General features: G+C 31.9%; 1 protein-coding gene across 1 annotated transcript; it reads right to left on the bottom strand.

Annotated features, from left to right (window-relative positions):
* Positions 1 to 5,095: 5,095 nt before the first annotated feature.
* Positions 5,096 to 5,533, bottom strand: LOC118480288. The gene has a single exon (XM_035975059.1). It carries the CDS (start codon positions 5,531 to 5,533, stop codon positions 5,096 to 5,098), a length of 438 nt encoding a protein of 145 aa, XP_035830952.1.
* Between the last annotated feature and the right edge of the window lie 13,697 nt (positions 5,534 to 19,230).

Genomic DNA, 19,230 nt, shown 5'->3' on the forward strand with positions numbered 1-19,230 from the left:
GCCCGAGCGGGGCCTCTGGAGGCAGCAGAACTGCAGCAGCTAGAAGTGTTGTTGTGCACAATAAACCTGTCTACCGAACCTGACTGTTGGACTTGGCTATGTGACTCGACGAGCGAATTTTCTGTTAGAAGCGTGAAGAAGATCATCCAAGAGTTCGATCGTGTGGTCCCGAATTGTGTCTTTTAATGGATCACCTGGGTACCGCGTAAAGTCGGCATTGTTGCATGGTGTGCCGAAGGAGAGAGGCTGCCAACTAGAGTTGCTCTTGCGAAAAGAGGTATTCCAGTTTTGAGGACTTGAATGTGTTCTATGTGTCGAATTCAAGGAAACGTGTGAGCATATTTTTGTGTCGTGCCAGATCTCACATGTGGTATGGCAACTTATTGGTCAATGGTGCAAAACTAATTCCCTGTATGTTTTCAGTTTTGGACCTGCAGAAATGGGTCCTATTAGGTAAAAGGAGGCAAAACGCTTTTCATGTTATTTCCTTGGTTATGATTTAGAGCATATAGAGGCATAGAAATGAATTGGTCTTTTGACAAAAGCCGGTGTTGGTTTCAAAGGTAATTGATGAGATTAAGTCAATGAGTTTTCTTTGGGTCAGGAATCGTGCAAAGGAGTGTGATTACGTGGGAGAGGTGGAAGTCATTTGATGTGTTTTGGTTACTTCTATTTCTTTTTTTTTTTTTTTGCTTGGGTGTATCAACTCTGTTTTGGCTTGCATTTGGTGGACCTTTTATATGTATGTTTTGTCTTGTAAGTGTGGCACTAGCGCCTCGCTAGATATCAATAAAATTTTATGTTGGTCGTTAAAAAATTCATTTATTTCAATTAACATCAATAAAAAGAGTTTTGATTTATTATAGGATGCTAAATTAATCGTTTTGTTGTTTAGCTCACAGTATACTCATGATTCATGACATTTTATCCCTTTCTTCTGAGTTTTTTAAGTTGCATATTTAGGCAATTTCACACGAATCAATTGGTTATGAATCTCATAATGCATCTTGGCAATATAAGTTGAAATGAAGTATATAAACTCTCCAATTGAAGCATGTCACAAATAAATCTATCTTTAAGAGTCTTGAAAGTATGAAAAATTATATTGTCTTACACAGCATTTGTTGTCATATTTGTAGGTGTGTATTTTACCTGTGGGTCGGATCAGGTTATGTTTTATATCTAGCAGGTTAGAAAACGAATATGAAATGGGTCAAATTAGTTGGACAGATCAAAACTTGCCCAAAGGGTGTTTAAAAGCATAAACACTTTTAAAATATCTTAGTAAAATAGTATTATGAGTTCCAAATGATATGTTTAACGATTTAACATTATTCACATGATAAATTAATTTGTTTTTGAGCTATTGGTGTCTTTTTTTTTTTTTTCAAAATGTAGACGTTGAATATCTAACTACAAACTAATTGTAGTTATACATGTAGTGGCCCTAATGTTTTATGATAGGTACAAATTCCTAACGTGTGCGGGTCATGAAAAGTTTATAACTCTTCTTATAGCGAAGACGTTTAATATGTCAAACTTTTTGTATGATTTTAAGTATGTATTAATCATAAAAAATAATTAATATACTTTCTTGAGCCCGGGAAGCAATCCCGGGTAATAACCTAATTTCAAATATATATTTGATTTACAAACCCAAATATATTTTTTGTACCTTTTTAAGACAATGCGTAGTGGGGCGTGTTTTTTCAAAATTTAGCCCCAATAACGCCCAATATTGCCCCTCGACCGCCCCCTGGGTGTGTTTGGGTGTGATTTTGCAATAAAAGCCCCTCCAGCGTGATTTAAAACACGTCTTCCCCCATTTTCTTTGTCCAATCACCTTCCATCTTCCTATTTTTTATCCAATAAGATTTTTTAATGGTTTTTTTATTTAATTATATTACATCTCATTTAACATAATGCCCCACATCCTCACTACACCCATTTTGTAAAAATGCGCAATAATTCCCCATTGCTGATTGGCCTGCCACATGGTGCAAAACGCCCTAGGGTGAGGCATTATTCACTCCAACGACTATGCATGATCTAAGTATCTAATCTAATCTAACTTATAATAAAACACTACAAATAATGCCACATGGCATTCTCTTATTCAACCTCATAAATTTTATTTAAATTTGTTTAATATATTTCTTTTAATATTAATAACCGATATATAGATAGGGGATGGTTCAAATGAAAACCACTTTTATTGTGAAAACTCAAAAACTAATTAAAAAAAGCCTAAAAACACACACAAAAAAAAATTCAATTTTTTTTTATAAAAATCGCAGGTTTTTTTATATATAAAAATCGCAGGTTTTTTTATATATAAAAAAACTTTTTTTCAAAAAAAAAAAATTGTAGTACACATGTGTATACACATGTGCATTACAAATTTTTTTTTAATTTATATATATATATATAATGACGAAAATTGGTATGCAAAAAAAAATGGAATGTTTTTTTGGCTTTTTTAATTAGTTTTCGAGTTTTCACAATAACTAGTTGTTTTCATTTGAACCTTCCTCTATATAGATATCACTTATCATTATCTTTATCCTTATTTTTATCTAAAATTAATAAATAACTTCAATTAATTTCATATGTTATTCTCTCCTTAAATATTTTAATAATCTTATTAATATCTAAATCAAATATATAATAAATTATTAATATCTCTTTAACTAATATGAAAAGAATTAATTAACAAATATTAAACTAATCAAAGAATAATAAATAAATTGAAAACATATCATGTATTATGCGGATAATAAATAAGTGTTTAAGCATTAACTAGAGTTTACTCTATTAATATATAATACATAATAGTTTATTCAAGCTTTATAAAAATAAAATTTTTAACTTTTTTTTTTGTAATTTATGGTGTTGTACCTCCTGTATAAGGGATTTTTTTTTATTTTTAATCCAAAACTTTTATTCTTTTGAAATTTAGACCCTTTGTTTTTTACTTTTAACCCAAAGATTTTTTATTTTTTTTGCAATTTAACCCCAAATCTTCATTATTTTTTTATTTTTAGTCCCCCATACTTTTTATCTTTCCCAAGTTTTTTTGTTTCGTTCTAAATTTTGGGACTTAGTGCACCAAAACGTACGTGTGAGGTTCAACATTTTTCCGTATATTTTTCCCGTTTTACTGTCTCGTCGTAACACATCTATTTTTCTCCATTTGACAAGTTTTTTCGCAACGCGCAAGTCTGGATTGACTTAGTTATTTTTTTCTATGTTTTACGATTAATTTCTTTGCAGGGAGCTGCATGATTCAACGATTTTACGCCTGCTTTTCACTCGATATTATCTTTTTACCGTTTTTATTTATTTTGTTTTTACAAGTTTTTCCAGTGTTGGTGGTCGCTGACAGTAATATAGCATTGATACTACTTGACACAGTTTTACGACAACCGCTGCAACACTGGGCTTAATACTAGAATAAATATATAGTAGTCCAACTTTCAAGAAAGCAATCACCTATATATAAAACAAAGTCAAAACCTATCTATACTATATAATAAAAGAAACCACTTTAGGGACACTTGTCATTATATTAGAGCATCTCTTATAGATAATTATTATATTAATTTAATATTTTCTAATTAATTATAGATAATCCTATTAAATATTATTTAGTTTAATATCTTACGGATAATTATTACTTAGTTTAATCTTCTTCTCATATATTATTTAGTTTAATATCTTATGGATAGTTATTATTTAGTTTAATTTTCTTCTCATTTATAATATTATTTAGAGTAAATTATGAGTTTGGCCTCTGTGGTTATATCACTTTTACCCTTTTAGACAAAAAAGAATTTTTTAACATCTGAGCCATCCACGTCTTCTTTTCTAATCTTTTTGGCCCCTACCACTAACCCCATCCATTAAATGTTAGGGCCAAAAAGGGTTAAAAAAGACGTTAGGGGCCAAAAAGGTTAGAAAAAAAGACGTTGGGGGCTTAGATGTTAAAAAGTTCTTTTTTCGGCTAAAACGATAAAAATGATATAACTACGGGGGCCAAAATCATAATTTTATTATTTGATGTATAAAATTAGATTTATTCAAATCGTACAATATATGAGGTTTTTTAAGGGTATATATATATTTTTATTATTTAGTACAGAAAATTACATTTATTCAAACCGTGTAATACGCATATTTTTAAAGATGTAATTTTTTTATTACTTGGTATATAAAATTACATTTATTCAACACGTGTAATAAATGACTTTTTTTAAAGATGTATTATTTTATTATTTGGTAAAAAAATATTACATCTATTCAGCTCGTGTAATACACGTGATTTTAAAGATATAACTTTTTTATTTGGTATATGAAATTACATTTATTCAATCCATACAATATTGTTCTTATAGATATAACTTTTTATTATTTAATATATAAAATTATATTTATTCAACTCGTGTAATAAAGAAGGTTTTTAAAGACATATTGTTTTATTATTTAGTATATAAAATTTATTTATTTAACCCGTGTAATACACGGGGTTATAACCTAGTTCGTATATATATTTTACTTTTTTATTTGTTTACCATTTAAATAAAACAAAACCTAGAAATTTTAGGCTATTAAACTTGATATACGAAACTTGATTTCCAAGCCCATTCGTATCCCTTTCATCATCAGTCCCACAACCCTATCAAACTATTCTCTCTTCTTTTCTTCATGACTTCATCCATTATTAACAGGTATATGTAGATCTTTTAGTAAGTGTCTTAAGGATTTGTAAACACAATTAATGTCAATGAATTTATGTATAGTTGGATTTGTAATGTTAATGAATTTATGTATAGCTGGATTTGTAAACACAATTAATGTTAATGAAAATGTTAATGAATTTGAATATTTTGAAATGTCTTGATTCTTGTATTGAATTGTTGTATTCGTGGATTGGTGTTTGAGTTCCAGTGTTAGTAAATGGTTTAGCAAAAAAAAAAAAAAAAAATTATTTAATAAACAAATTTATTCAACCGTTGTTTTTTTTTTAACGGTAACTTTCATTAAAAAAACAAAACCCCAGCCAACCCACAAACCGGGCAGGCTAGAAAACCACAAACTACATATTCACAAATTTACACCAATCATCCCACGTAACATCTTTGTGACTCGATCTATTAACGAACCACAGGAAACTGACAGCTTTGACTTGACTAAAAAAGTTTTCAACTCTAGCCGATAAGTTCAAGAACCTCTTTTCGTTCCTAGCATTCCATAAGCTCCAACAAGCCACGATAATAATGCCTTTAATCGCCTCTTTAGCCCGACCCGACTTCCCCAAATGGTTATGCCACTCCAGCAGGTCTCTAAAGGAGAAAACCAAGAAGATAGGAGTGTTGCACCAGTACCTAATTAACGACCATAATCTGACCGCCAACGAGCAAGACGTAAAAAGGTGATCGACTGTCTCATCCCCGTAATGACAAAGCGTGCACGAGGGATCCTCAATCTGAATATTCCTGCTTCTAAGCGCCATCACAGTAGGGATTTTACCCATCTCCGCACGCCATGCTGTTAATACTGTTATTTATTGTTCTGTTATTTATTGTTTATTTTATTTTACATATAAAGGCTTCTAATATATTTTTGAAACGCTTCAAAAGAGAATCTACTTTTTGAGACGGCATCTCTTGAAGCGTTTAGGAAACACTTCTAAATAACAATTTCACCGTTGTTAATAATTTATTTTGTACTAGTGTTACTAGCCGCATAGACCCTAAGACCATGTGTAGTGGTTTGGGTGAATAATGCCCCTACCCTTGGGCGTTTTCCGTCATGTGGCAGTACAGTCAGCAAGGGGCATTATTAGGCGTTTTTCTAAAATGGGTGTAGTGGGGATGTGGGTATTATGTTAAAGGGTGTAAATAATTAAATAAAAATAAAAAAATCAACAAAAAAACCTATTGGATTAAAAAAGGGAATCTTAAATGCTATTGGCCAAACACATATGTTGAGGGCGTCGTTTAAAACACGCCAAGGGAATTTTTTTTCAAAAAAATCGCAAAAAAAGGCCCCATGTAATGGGTCTTCGGCGTTATTAGTCGTTTTTTTGAATTTTTTTTTAAAAAAAACACCCCACTACACATAGTCTAAGGGCTCTTGAATTCTTATGGATGACCCAAGCTAAAAGAAAATTTTAAGGGCCTATTTCGTGTTGTTACTAGTTCTAGTGTATAAGTATCTCAAATGATATTATAAATTCCAAATTCTACATGATAATCAGAATGTGAAAGTATATTGACCATTAAGTGTTTTTCCTGTTAGGTTATCAATAGAGAAATGTCTCTACCCCGTTCAAATGATACAAAATTTCAAGCAAGCGCAGATACTCCAACTCTGAAAAAGGCGCCTAATAGCGATGATGTTATTGTAGTTAATGATGAAGAAGAAAATCTCAATGATGAAGAAAATAATGATGAAGAAGTAAATAATGATGAATACGATGCCCAATACACTAAAAAGAAAATAAAGAAGACATCAACTGCTTGGGTTCATTTTCGCACAATAACAAATGTTGATTGAAATGAAGTCCATCAATGTATACATTGTGGTGAGAAATTTAACAAGTTTAAGGATGGAACCACCACACCATTAAATAGACATAAAAAAGTATTACTCGAAAGTAAAAGCAGCAAATAAAGGATAAATTCTTCTGGAAAAGCATCAAGTTCCTTTTTAATGTTTTATTTGATTTTTTTTTCTTATTTAGTGATATTAATAATTTTCTTGAATAACATTAGATTCTTCATCAGTGGCGAAAAACTGGGAGTTTATGTCACGACCCCCGACCCCATCTAGCCGGAATCGGTGCCGTGAGCAGTCCAGTGGTACCGGTGATTATTTTAAAAACATTGCAGCGGAAATTTCATCAGGACCGTGAGTTAGGAAAAATATCAGAGTTTAGAAACACCGGATTTTATTTAAAATGATGGAATAAATTCCATGTTTTACAAAGGTAGCTTTTAATAAAAATAATATTTCTTAATTTGAAAATAAGCCACTTCTTGAAGTCCTTTAGTGTCGGATCCAATCCTTGCTCCAATCTATTGTAATTACCTGAAACGCGTTTTAAAAAGATTTTGTCAGCGGGAAATACTGAGTGAATTATTCTAGTTTCTGAAAATGACACATTTATTATAATTCACAGTGATAAGATCTTTTACAATGTATCCTGATATCAACCAACTACCCACAGTACTTTACCACTCGATCCATTGGCCCATACGTCCAATGGTATCTGTGATTATGGTCATATCACCCAATGGCTGCCCCAATGGTGAAGATTATCAAGTAATGTATACAATACCCCACATACCGGCTGTAATTTGGTGATTCACATAAACTTAATCACTGTAAGTTATAATTCTGAAAATAATTTGGAGTATTGTAAACAATCACAAACTGTGATAAAAGAATTTATAAAAAGAGAATAACTCACAAATCAACATGCAGGATTTAATTAACAAACTTCCTGATTCTACTTCTTCCGATAATTAGGCATGCACTTTATTATTCCGGATCTTCTGATGATTTTATAGTTTGTTTGATTGTAAGGGTGTAGTTGGGAGTATTTTTGGTAGTTTAACAGAATAGAATACGTATTGGTGTAAAAACCCAAATCAAACCTTAACGGTAGTCATGAGATTCGAACCTTAACGAATTTCATAAAAACCGGGTTAATGATCAATACAGCAGTTACGATAATTTCCCGAGATCAATTTCTAATGAATGTCTAAGTGCGATACTTCGGCTCATTTATCAATAATGACAAACGATAAAGTATAATACTTCGGCTCATTATCGAATTATCGACAACGATAAAGTACAATGCTTCGGCTCAGTCATCGGATTACCGACGATAGATAAAGCATAACCCAATGTGGGCGGCACTTAAACATTATTTGGATATATTGATCGCTTGGAAACTTAATCGTAATAGCGATCGAGTGATTATTGGTTAGAACACCAACGTATAGAGAGAAGAAGAAAAGAAATGAGCAAAGAAAAATGAATCCTAAGCTTCCTATTTATAGTAAGCAGGCAGGCAGGCACCTCAACATAATTTCGTCGATGTGGGACTAAGTGACGTGCTTGCTAGCTAGCTTGACGTGCTAGCTAGCTAGCTTAGTTATTTTATTTCAGCTGCTTAACTCGTTTTTCTTGTATAACTTTTAAAATATAACGTTTTATAAAACGACGAATATGTCAATAGAACGAGAATATTTTTATCTACGTTTTAACCTAAGTTTCATTAAAAACGGAGTAAGGAAAATAAAATAATATATTTTATTATTAATATTAAACGTTCTTATACAACCTTATATATATCTATTTTTAATAGACCTTACTTAGCTTAATTAATCTTGTTAGCTTAATTAATATTGATTAACTGATTAATTAATCATACTAAACTTAATTAGGGTTTCCTTATTGCATAATTATCATACTAAATATTAATTTTTAGTGAGGGTTGTTACATCCTCCCTACCTTAATAAAAATCTCGTCCTCGAGATTTGAACTATGATATTTTCTTGGGGTTATGTTTCTTCTTTTAATTAAGAGGAATAATGTAGCGTTGAATGGAATCAAAAGATATTTTGAGGGGTATGGACATTTTAAAAATAAAAATGATTTGTTAATGATTATCCGAAAATCAATATTGTTTACTTAAATGGTACTGGACAATAGAATTTAGTGTATCGTAATCTGAGTACATAATTGTACCAGGAATATGACAAATCGAACGAATGACTTATGAATAGGATTTAACACAGGCTACAGCTTTATTCGGATGCTACAAAGTGTTTGTAATGATTGAAAGAATTCAATGATGATCGAACAAATTCACCGTTGTTCGAAATTGAGAGTTTCAAGGAAGCGAATTTGGATATTTCAAAAGATGAAATGTTCAAACGAATAAGATGAAATGGTATAGTTTTTCAAGGGGATTGGGTTTAAGCCAAAAGATATATGATCTATAGATTCTTAAAATGAATGTGAAGAACTTTTTGGAATTAGTAAAATTCTTTGTCAGAAGGAACCTTACCTTGATTGGTACCTAAGGAAGACTTAAGATTGATTGGTTCAAAATGAAATGAAAACATGAAAACTGATTTGTCAAACAGTAAATTATGATATGAGAAAGTCTATGTGTTGAGATGAGTGAATTGCAAAGATACACCAAAGGACAATAGAGTTAGTGTATTAGAGTTCCAAATTGTTTTAAATGGTGAAATAATGTGATAGTACAATATTAGTGACTATATGCTATGTCCTAGAGATGAAAATATAATAAAAAAAAAATAAGTTGTTTTGACATGACTAACCATTATATTATATTTGTAAAGCCAATGTAATATATATTATTTGTTTCGCATTTTTACTATGTGTAAATGGTTACTACTTTCAAATAAATATTATTTTAGTATTTATTATACTATGTAAAATAACTTATATTTATTATGTAATATAGATTACAAAATACTGTAGTGAAGTTATTACATTTACAAAATATTTTAGTATTATGATTTTGTAAAAGAATCACTATTATTTATAACTTTTAAATGAAAGTTGTGAATAAAAGGGGTAAAAGTATTTGTAAAATATTTTATATAACACTGGGTCAATTCTATGTGATTACTTATTTTTATTTTGAAACCATATAGCGTTGTAAAATGTAGTTACAAATGTTATGGTGACGATTCTTTATGTATTACAATGTTCTTCTAACCCAATGTAGTCGCTGACTACTATATTATTCTTACATGGTTATTTTCTTGCTAGAGTGTTATAGTACATAGTTATCACAAAATATGTGATACATAATTATTTGTATATTTTTATTCGTCCCTCTAATTCTGGTATTGTTTTATAAAAATATGTCTTTTCTTTTTAGTACAAAGTAAAATATTTTTATATATAATTAAAATTTATTAAATAAGTATGATGACTTAATTAACTAGTCATTATCATGGCGGATATTGGTTAGTGCTGCCTTGTTTAAGCATAGGTGGCCAGTCCATGCCTAACTAAGGCTAGGCTATCCAATACATGCCCCTGATAATAACTCTAGTATCTAAAAATAATATTAACACTATTATTATTAACATATTATTGCTAATAATAAAACTAATATTAATTACCAATAATAAATGCATAAACTTAAATGAGAATATACTTTAAACAAAATTTTATACGTAAAAATATAATTTCTTTACCTTAATGATTTTAACAAAAATTTTAATTACAGAAATACTATATTGTAAGTTTCTATATATAATCAATTAAGTTTATACAATGTTTTTCGATTAATGATGATAAGGTAAGAAATATCACGAAAGGCTCGATTGGTTGTAAGGACTACGGAATTTAGGACATGAAATGGTGGATCATTATTTTAGCACATAGTTGTGTTAAGATTGCTTTTATAAAATAAAGCGGATTCAATATAAATAAATAATTAAATCTTAGATTAGCGCAATTTTCAATTTTGTGAAAATGTCATCACAAAGTGATCGGGATCAAAGAGATGATTTGATGAATTCGAAGACTAAACAAGCATATTATGGTTTAAGAGAATTGAAGTGCTTGTTAGGACTATTTTGAATATGATAGTTTCAATCCATCATATGGGACTTTGAATTGAGTACGTATTGCGAGCAAGTTAACTGGGTTTGGATAAAACGAGTTTTAATAAGAAAGTTCAAACATGATCACAAAGAAACCATGTATCCCTTTCAAAAGAAAATCGAGTTTTTCAATAAATTCATTGATTCGATATTAAAGAGTCATTGCTTTGTAAAAATGCGGTTTACAATGCAAAGATCAAGTATAGCGGAACGATATTTGAACTTTTGATAAAACAACAAATTGAAATGATGCCTTCCTAGGGTCTTATAACTCAAATGAACCACATGCGCAACAAATAGTGCATGTGTATCGTGTGGATTTACCAAGAAACGAAATGGATCAATATTTGCTATTATGAAAGAATTCTTTATGGTATGATGACCATTAAAAGAACACGAAAGTCAACTTATTATAGGCAGAAGTTAGAATTGCAACGAAAGAAATATAAGAACTTCTTATCTGAAATTTCGTGTGATAACTATTTGTTAAATAACATTATCAGAGAATGTCGAATGAAGTGAAATGAAATCAGGGAATTGCAAAAATATATGACTTCTTTTGTAGTGCTAATAATTATGACTCAGGTTAGACTATGCACCGATGTTTGTGAAATATTGTTCTAACGTACCTCAGCGACATTTTGATCGTTTGTAAGATCATGTGGCAAAGTGCCGATTTTTTGATTTAGGAGTTCTTTTACTGATAGAATTAGTGTAGGTATCATCGTGCCTAATTTATATTTTTCAAAGATCTTGCCTTTGGAAGTCGTGTGTGATAAACTTCGACATCTGTGGATGTATAATTTAAGTTTCATGTGTTTTCTTGTGCATTAGCACAACTTGACATGTTTCTTACTTGCGTTCATAATTTATGGCGTTAATAATTTATGGTAACGTTTTGGTAATTCTTATATTTTTGATGGTGTCCCAACTTAATGGGTTTCCAGTATTATTTTGTTGCACGAGTTACGAGGTAGATGATCAAACGAAAGAATGTTTGACATCAAAATTAAAGATATATGCGAAAGATTTCTGATAAAGAAATCTATATACATATGCTTGTGCTTTATTCTTAATTGACTTTTGGAATTCCTTATAGATATACATATCTATATTATATATTTCACATGTTGTAATATACATACCTTTCATAGGGTTAAATGTATATAATAGATTCATATTTCCAAAAACCAGTCAGATATTTGGTCATGATACTATTTAGGGAAATCTTGTTACTGGTTTGACATACCATTTATCCCGTCTTATCCGGTTCGCGCCGGAGCGGTAATTTCAGTATATCCGGACAAGCTGGAGAGTCTGCTACTCTATACCCAGTTTTGCCGGAGAAAATTTCCTATTTCCCATAAACAGTATCTTTTCAAAAAGTGCCTCTTTTTTATTAGGGCTTTTATCCAGAATTAAGGAAATTTGTATTTCCATAATATATCTTTATTCTTGACCAAGTAATACCAATAAACAAGAATAAATAGCAATTAAATGCTATTGCCTGCTAGTCGTTATTCTTATTGAATACCAATTATATTTATTTATACTCATATAAGTAATTTTATCTTGAAGCTTATATTAAGACAAAATTCTTAAGTTCGAGTCTAAATATCATTCAGAGTGCTATCAAATAATATTAAGTTTCTAACTTTCCGTTTAAGCTTAGGTATTATTATAACACCTATTTGCGTAAACAAGTGGCTTAGCTTATACTAAGGCATCTTTTCTTATGTTCAAGTCTAAATACTATCAGATGTGCTACCAGTTAAGTTAATAGCAATTTCCTAACTCTTATATTTAAGCTTAAGTATTGTTATCACAACACTTATAGGCTTAAAGTAGTGGCTTAGCTCTGATACCACCTTCTGTCACGACCCCCGACCCCATCTAGCCGGAATCGGTGCCGTGAGCAGTCCAGTGGTACCGGTGATTATTTTAAAAACATTGCAGCGGAAATTTCATCAGGACCGTGAGTTAGGAAAAATATCAGAGTTTAGAAACACCGGATTTTATTTAAAATGATGGAATAAATTCCATGTTTTACAAAGGTAGCTTTTAATAAAAATAATATTTCTTAATTTGAAAATAAGCCACTTCTTGAAGTCCTTTAGTGTCGGATCCAATCCTTGCTCCAATCTATTGTAATTACCTGAAACGCGTTTTAAAAAGATTTTGTCAGCGGGAAATACTGAGTGAATTATTCTAGTTTCTGAAAATGACACATTTATTATAATTCACAGTGATAAGATCTTTTACAATGTATCCTGATATCAACCAACTACCCACAGTACTTTACCACTCGATCCATTGGCCCATACGTCCAATGGTATCTGTGATTATGGTCATATCACCCAATGGCTGCCCCAATGGTGAAGATTATCAAGTAATGTATACAATACCCCACATACCGGCTGTAATTTGGTGATTCACATAAACTTAATCACTGTAAGTTATAATTCTGAAAATAATTTGGAGTATTGTAAACAATCACAAACTGTGATAAAAGAATTTATAAAAAGAGAATAACTCACAAATCAACATGCAGGATTTAATTAACAAACTTCCTGATTCTACTTCTTCCGATAATTAGGCATGCACTTTATTATTCCGGATCTTCTGATGATTTTATAGTTTGTTTGATTGTAAGGGTGTAGTTGGGAGTATTTTTGGTAGTTTAACAGAATAGAATACGTATTGGTGTAAAAACCCAAATCAAACCTTAACGGTAGTCATGAGATTCGAACCTTAACGAATTTCATAAAAACCGGGTTAATGATCAATACAGCAGTTACGATAATTTCCCGAGATCAATTTCTAATGAATGTCTAAGTGCGATACTTCGGCTCATTTATCAATAATGACAAACGATAAAGTATAATACTTCGGCTCATTATCGAATTATCGACAACGATAAAGTACAATGCTTCGGCTCAGTCATCGGATTACCGACGATAGATAAAGCATAACCCAATGTGGGCGGCACTTAAACATTCTTTGGATATATTGATCGCTTGGAAACTTAATCGTAATAGCGATCGAGTGATTATTGGTTAGAACACCAACGTATAGAGAGAAGAAGAAAAGAAATGAGCAAAGAAAAATGAATCCTAAGCTTCCTATTTATAGTAAGCAGGCAGGCAGGCACCTCAACATAATTTCGTCGATGTGGGACTAAGTGACGTGCTTGCTAGCTAGCTTGACGTGCTAGCTAGCTAGCTTAGTTATTTTATTTCAGCTGCTTAACTCGTTTTTCTTGTATAACTTTTAAAATATAACGTTTTATAAAACGACGAATATGTCAATAGAACGAGAATATTTTTATCTACGTTTTAACCTAAGTTTCATTAAAAACGGAGTAAGGAAAATAAAATAATATATTTTATTATTAATATTAAACGTTCTTATACAACCTTATATATATCTATTTTTAATAGACCTTACTTAGCTTAATTAATCTTGTTAGCTTAATTAATATTGATTAACTGATTAATTAATCATACTAAACTTAATTAGGGTTTCCTTATTGCATAATTATCATACTAAATATTAATTTTTAGTGAGGGTTGTTACAGTTTAGCAATGTGAGGATGAGGGAGGATATTTTTCATATGATCATGGTGCAGGAATTGCCATTTAATTTTGTTGAGTATGAGTTGTTCAATGTGATGATGAAGGAAGCTAATCCGGAATCTGAGAAGATCTCTCGTGCATCAGTTCGACAAGATTGTGTTTCTAGTTACAAACTTGGAAAGAAAAGTATTAAAAAATGTTGAATACTGTTAATCGTGTGAACATCACAGCTGACATGTGGACATCCGTTCAAAATATCCATTACATGGCAGTTACATGCCACTTTATAGACTCAGATTTTGATATTCACAAATGAATATTGAGTTTTGTAGATGTGCCTCCGCCATATTCTAGAGTTCATATCTATGATTGTTTGTTCAAGTGTTTAAAGGATTGGAATATTGAGATGAAGGTGGCTACTTTGACTGTGGACAATGCTAAAACTAATTTTGTAACTGGATCGCACACTTAATTCTGGACCGCACACTAATGTGCTGTATTGTTGGACTACAAACTATTTGGGCCGCATACCACATGTTATATTTTGGGCTGTCTAAGTTACTGTTTGTCTATGTGACCCATATGTACACTTGTGCTATATGTACCATGTATGCTACTTGTTAGTTATGCGAAATACTTGCATACAAAAACCTGACTAGTATTGGTAACCATAATAGGACGTGGTTGACCAACTATTAAAACAAGTAAACTATATGTCGAGCAAACCAATGTGAGTTCACACACTTTACTAAAGCATGTATTCTTGGTGGTTGGGAACGGAACTGACAACACTTTCCCCTTGTGTGGGATACTCAAGTTAAATGCTATTTATATTTCATGAACTAGCCTACTAAACGGAACTCTATCACAAAGTCCCTACATTACTATATCGATTAGTCGCCGGGGCCAGGCGAACGAGATATTAGTTAAATAGCGCTATTTAGGTCTCACTAACCTCACACCATGCCTTGAGTGGACGGGCGTGAACTAATAGTCCTCGACAAAGTCAATAATGATAGACATTGACAAACGGGGCACCAACAACTTAAGTGCGAAAGTTTCGGTATTATCGTGGAGTTTAGTAGCTTGTACTTATGGGGTACCTCCCCAGGGCATGGTATAAATGAGTAATTTAACAACACTTGTTTTTGGAACTAAAACTGGACAACTCGTAAACTCGCCAACCTTATGTTGACACCCTACTGCATGCTTGCAGGTACTCAGTGATGGATCAGGAGCTTGCAGCTGGGGAGTGTAGTGGTCGCGTTAACCCGTGTTGGGTTATCCTTTTAATAATTATGAACTTTAACTACTGTTTTAAACTGTTAAACTTATGCTTCCGCTGTTTACTTTAATTACTGTTTTTAAACTACGAACTTTAAACTGGAGTCATTGATCATATTGGTTGTGATAAAAACTGTTTATTGTTATATTGTTCAATATGAATGGTGGCTTGATCCTGGTCAGTTACACGCCTCGCGGTGGTATTCCGCACGTGGACATTGAGGGTGTGATAGCCAGCGTGCACCCCTTACGAACCGTAAGGGGTAATGGCTTACGGTCCGTAAGGACCTTAAGCGCTCACTGTTTTCTTGAATGCCTTACGGACTGTAAGGCATAAGCCTTGCGATCCGCAAGGGACCATCAGAGACAAAAAGATTTTTGAATGCCTTACGGACCGTAAGGCATATGCCTTGTGGTCCGTAAGGGACCTTCAGAAGCCAAAAAATTTGGCATTTTTCCATATTTGACCCCTCCACTTCCATCCTTCCACATATTTCTGTATTTGGTCCCTCTCGTCCAACTAATCGAGAATATTTAAGAGTTGATTGGACACGTGTTTCCATATTATTCGTTTTGATTTTCCGAGGTGTTACAGCAGTTGGCAACCAAAGCCCTGACATCCTCCATGGTCGCCTACCTTCAGTTCCATCTCAACCCAATGCTACCGGCTGCTGTGCTGGTGGTGGCTGGGTTTGAAGCACCGGCATAAACATCGTCGTTGAGGATGATGGGATCTATATGGTGGTGATGATATGAGCAGGTCTTATGATGAAGAACATCATAGATCGAACAAAAAGAAAAAAATATAGGAAATGAAAGAAAATAATTGACTAACAGCCGTCACCGTCATTTCACTATTGTTCGGTTATGTTTGAAATTAATATAGTACATCAATCTGCACAAGAGAACTATAACTAAAAATTTGGTAACCTATAGATGTCTAATTCAATGGTTATACGAGTATATGAGCTAGTACAACTAAAATATAAAGAGTATCAATAAAGTTTTAAATGGATTTTATTTAAACTATGTGAGAACCATGTTTTAAATAATGTGTCTATGAATTTCATTTGGTGTTATAAACTTTGTTTCATTCTCTCTTTTTGAGTTATAATTATGTATAAAATACACACCTAAATTAATTTATAACATAAAACATATTGTATAAAAATAAAACAGACTATAAATGGGTTGTCAACCTGACCGGGTTGACCCGAACCTGCTTAGACTAAACCTAAACACACGAATTTTGTGTTAGGTTTGTATCATGTTTTCGAGTCGTGTCATAAATTCACACCTCTAGACCTAACGACAAATCCTTTTGATACACATACAAAACTCAAAAAACTATAAGGGTGGAGGGAGTACTTCACTCCCTATTTTCCACTCAATCACTAGCAATGGTTAAGCACCCACTCTTTTTTTAATACATATTTTTTTATTTCTAGAACAATCACTCAAACACTCGGTGAGTAGTCACCGCCCAAGCCCCTCACCGATCACTGAAATAGGGCTGATAACACCTCCCCACGCGGCAAACTCCCCTCTCTGATTGAGTCATTGAGACCACTCCCTCCAGCCTAACCTAGTAACCTCACAATAAAATTCCTGAATACACCAATTTATTATTAGATGTAAAAATTTAAAACATTCAGTGTTCGATACCCAAGCTCACCAACCAAACGGAATAGTAGTTGTTATTGTCGTTACTTGCATTAAATAGATTTTTGAAAAATACGAGTGTTAAATTGACCTTATCCATCCATCTTGTATAAGATGAAGAATATGCCTCTTTATATTCTTTAACAAATATGTGTACAACTTCTTAAAAGCAAAGTACAACTACTCACAACCACTATTGGTGCACTTTTATTCCCCCACACATAGGGACATTATCGTCATTTCGTACGCTTTCAAACACTCGCATTCTTTCTCAAAAGGCGGCCTGATAAAATTCCAAAAAGCATCATGCTTTAACGGAACAAAATTCCATAATAAAAAGATCTAAAAGGATTTTGCCACTCGAAAAAAAACGGTAATAAAAGTTCACAAGAATTGCCGTTCAAAAAAAAAAAAAAAGTTCACAAGAATTGCGTATGACATTCATCACCCTTTTTTTATAAAAAGTTCTATGAAACTTGATGTTCTTTCCAATTTTTTTAAAGTTGTACGATTTATAAAAATTCTATGAAACTTGATGTCTTTCCAATTTTTTAACGTTGTACAACGATATATACTAGCTCACTTCATATTAGAGGTGCACAAAATGACTGGTTAATTAATCGTAACCGATTATTAACAGAAACCGTAACCGGTTAATAATCAAGTTAGGAATAACCGGTTAGTCGTTATTTTTAACCGTATGTTAGTAACCGGTTATAAGTATTTGGTATAGAAACCGGTTATTTTTAACCGAGAGACCGGTTAACCGAAAAAATTCAAAAAATTCAAAAAAAAAAAAGGACAAAATAACAGGTTACAGTAATAGTTAAAAAATAACCGCTTAAAGTTAAAAAGTCAAATTAACCGATATAACAGGTTAACCAAACTAGTTATTAGAATTAACTGATTTGTGCACCTCTACTTCATATTGTGACATGTAAGTTTTTTAAGTTTTCAATTTTAACTCTTATACATTTAGTAATATACGTTTTAACTTATTTTATTTATGTTTGATTTAATAAAATACATTTCAACTTATTTAATTTATGTTAGATTGATTTTTATCTAATAACTTGTGTTCTTTAATTAAAAAGAGATTATATATGTAGATATGTTTAATTTTTTTCCTCGATGTTATTGTATAAATAAGAAGAAATTATATTCAAAGTAGAGTATTTTTTGGTATCGCAAGTAGGGGTGAGCAAATTAACCACCATAACCGATAACCGAACCATAACCGATATAACTGAATCACTAATAACCGATAACCAATACAACCAATGGTTACGGTTATGAAACTTTGTATAACCGCTCAATCGGTTATGGTTATGGTTATGAAGCTTTGGTTAACCGAATATAACCGAAACCGAACCGAAGTTGTGATGTTAACTTTATATAATAGATTTGTGTTTTACAAAACCATATAGAGGGTTTTTACTAAGATAAAAGTATGTTAGTAACAAAATGATCTTGATGTAGATGTCATTTATTTTGATAAAGAACTAAGGTGTTATAGCCATAATTGTTTTTTTTTTTTTTTTGAGAATTACCTTATTAAAAAGAACTCTAAATCGGTAGTTTAACCAAAAAGTTTAGTATTCGTTATCTTATAAAATAGGCTCAAGCTAAGTTCAAATCGTGCACAACCCTATTTTATTTCAAACCTTGCTTGGTTACGTAACCGAAATTAACCAAAACCGAACCATAACCGACTTCATAACCGATTAACCATAACCGAAGTTTGGTTATGGTTATGGTTACCAAAACTCCATAACCAAACTAGCGGTTATGGTTATGGTTAATAGTAAAAACCGACCCAAACCGACCCATGCACACCCCTAATCGCAAGTTATATCGTGTGATGGTACCATATCAATACATGACAGACTACACCAATATCGACATCAGTAGCAACTGTTTCAACTTGACTTTTTTCTAATGGAATCAATACTAATATACAAATGTCAAAATCAAGCCTTACAAATTTTAACACCCTCCTACAACACGTGTATTTCATCGTGCTAGTTAGTAAAAAAAATTAGC

The sequence above is a fragment of the Helianthus annuus genome, chromosome 7 (genome assembly GCF_002127325.2).
Source record: "Helianthus annuus cultivar XRQ/B chromosome 7, HanXRQr2.0-SUNRISE, whole genome shotgun sequence".
NCBI lineage: Eukaryota > Viridiplantae > Streptophyta > Magnoliopsida > Asterales > Asteraceae > Helianthus > Helianthus annuus.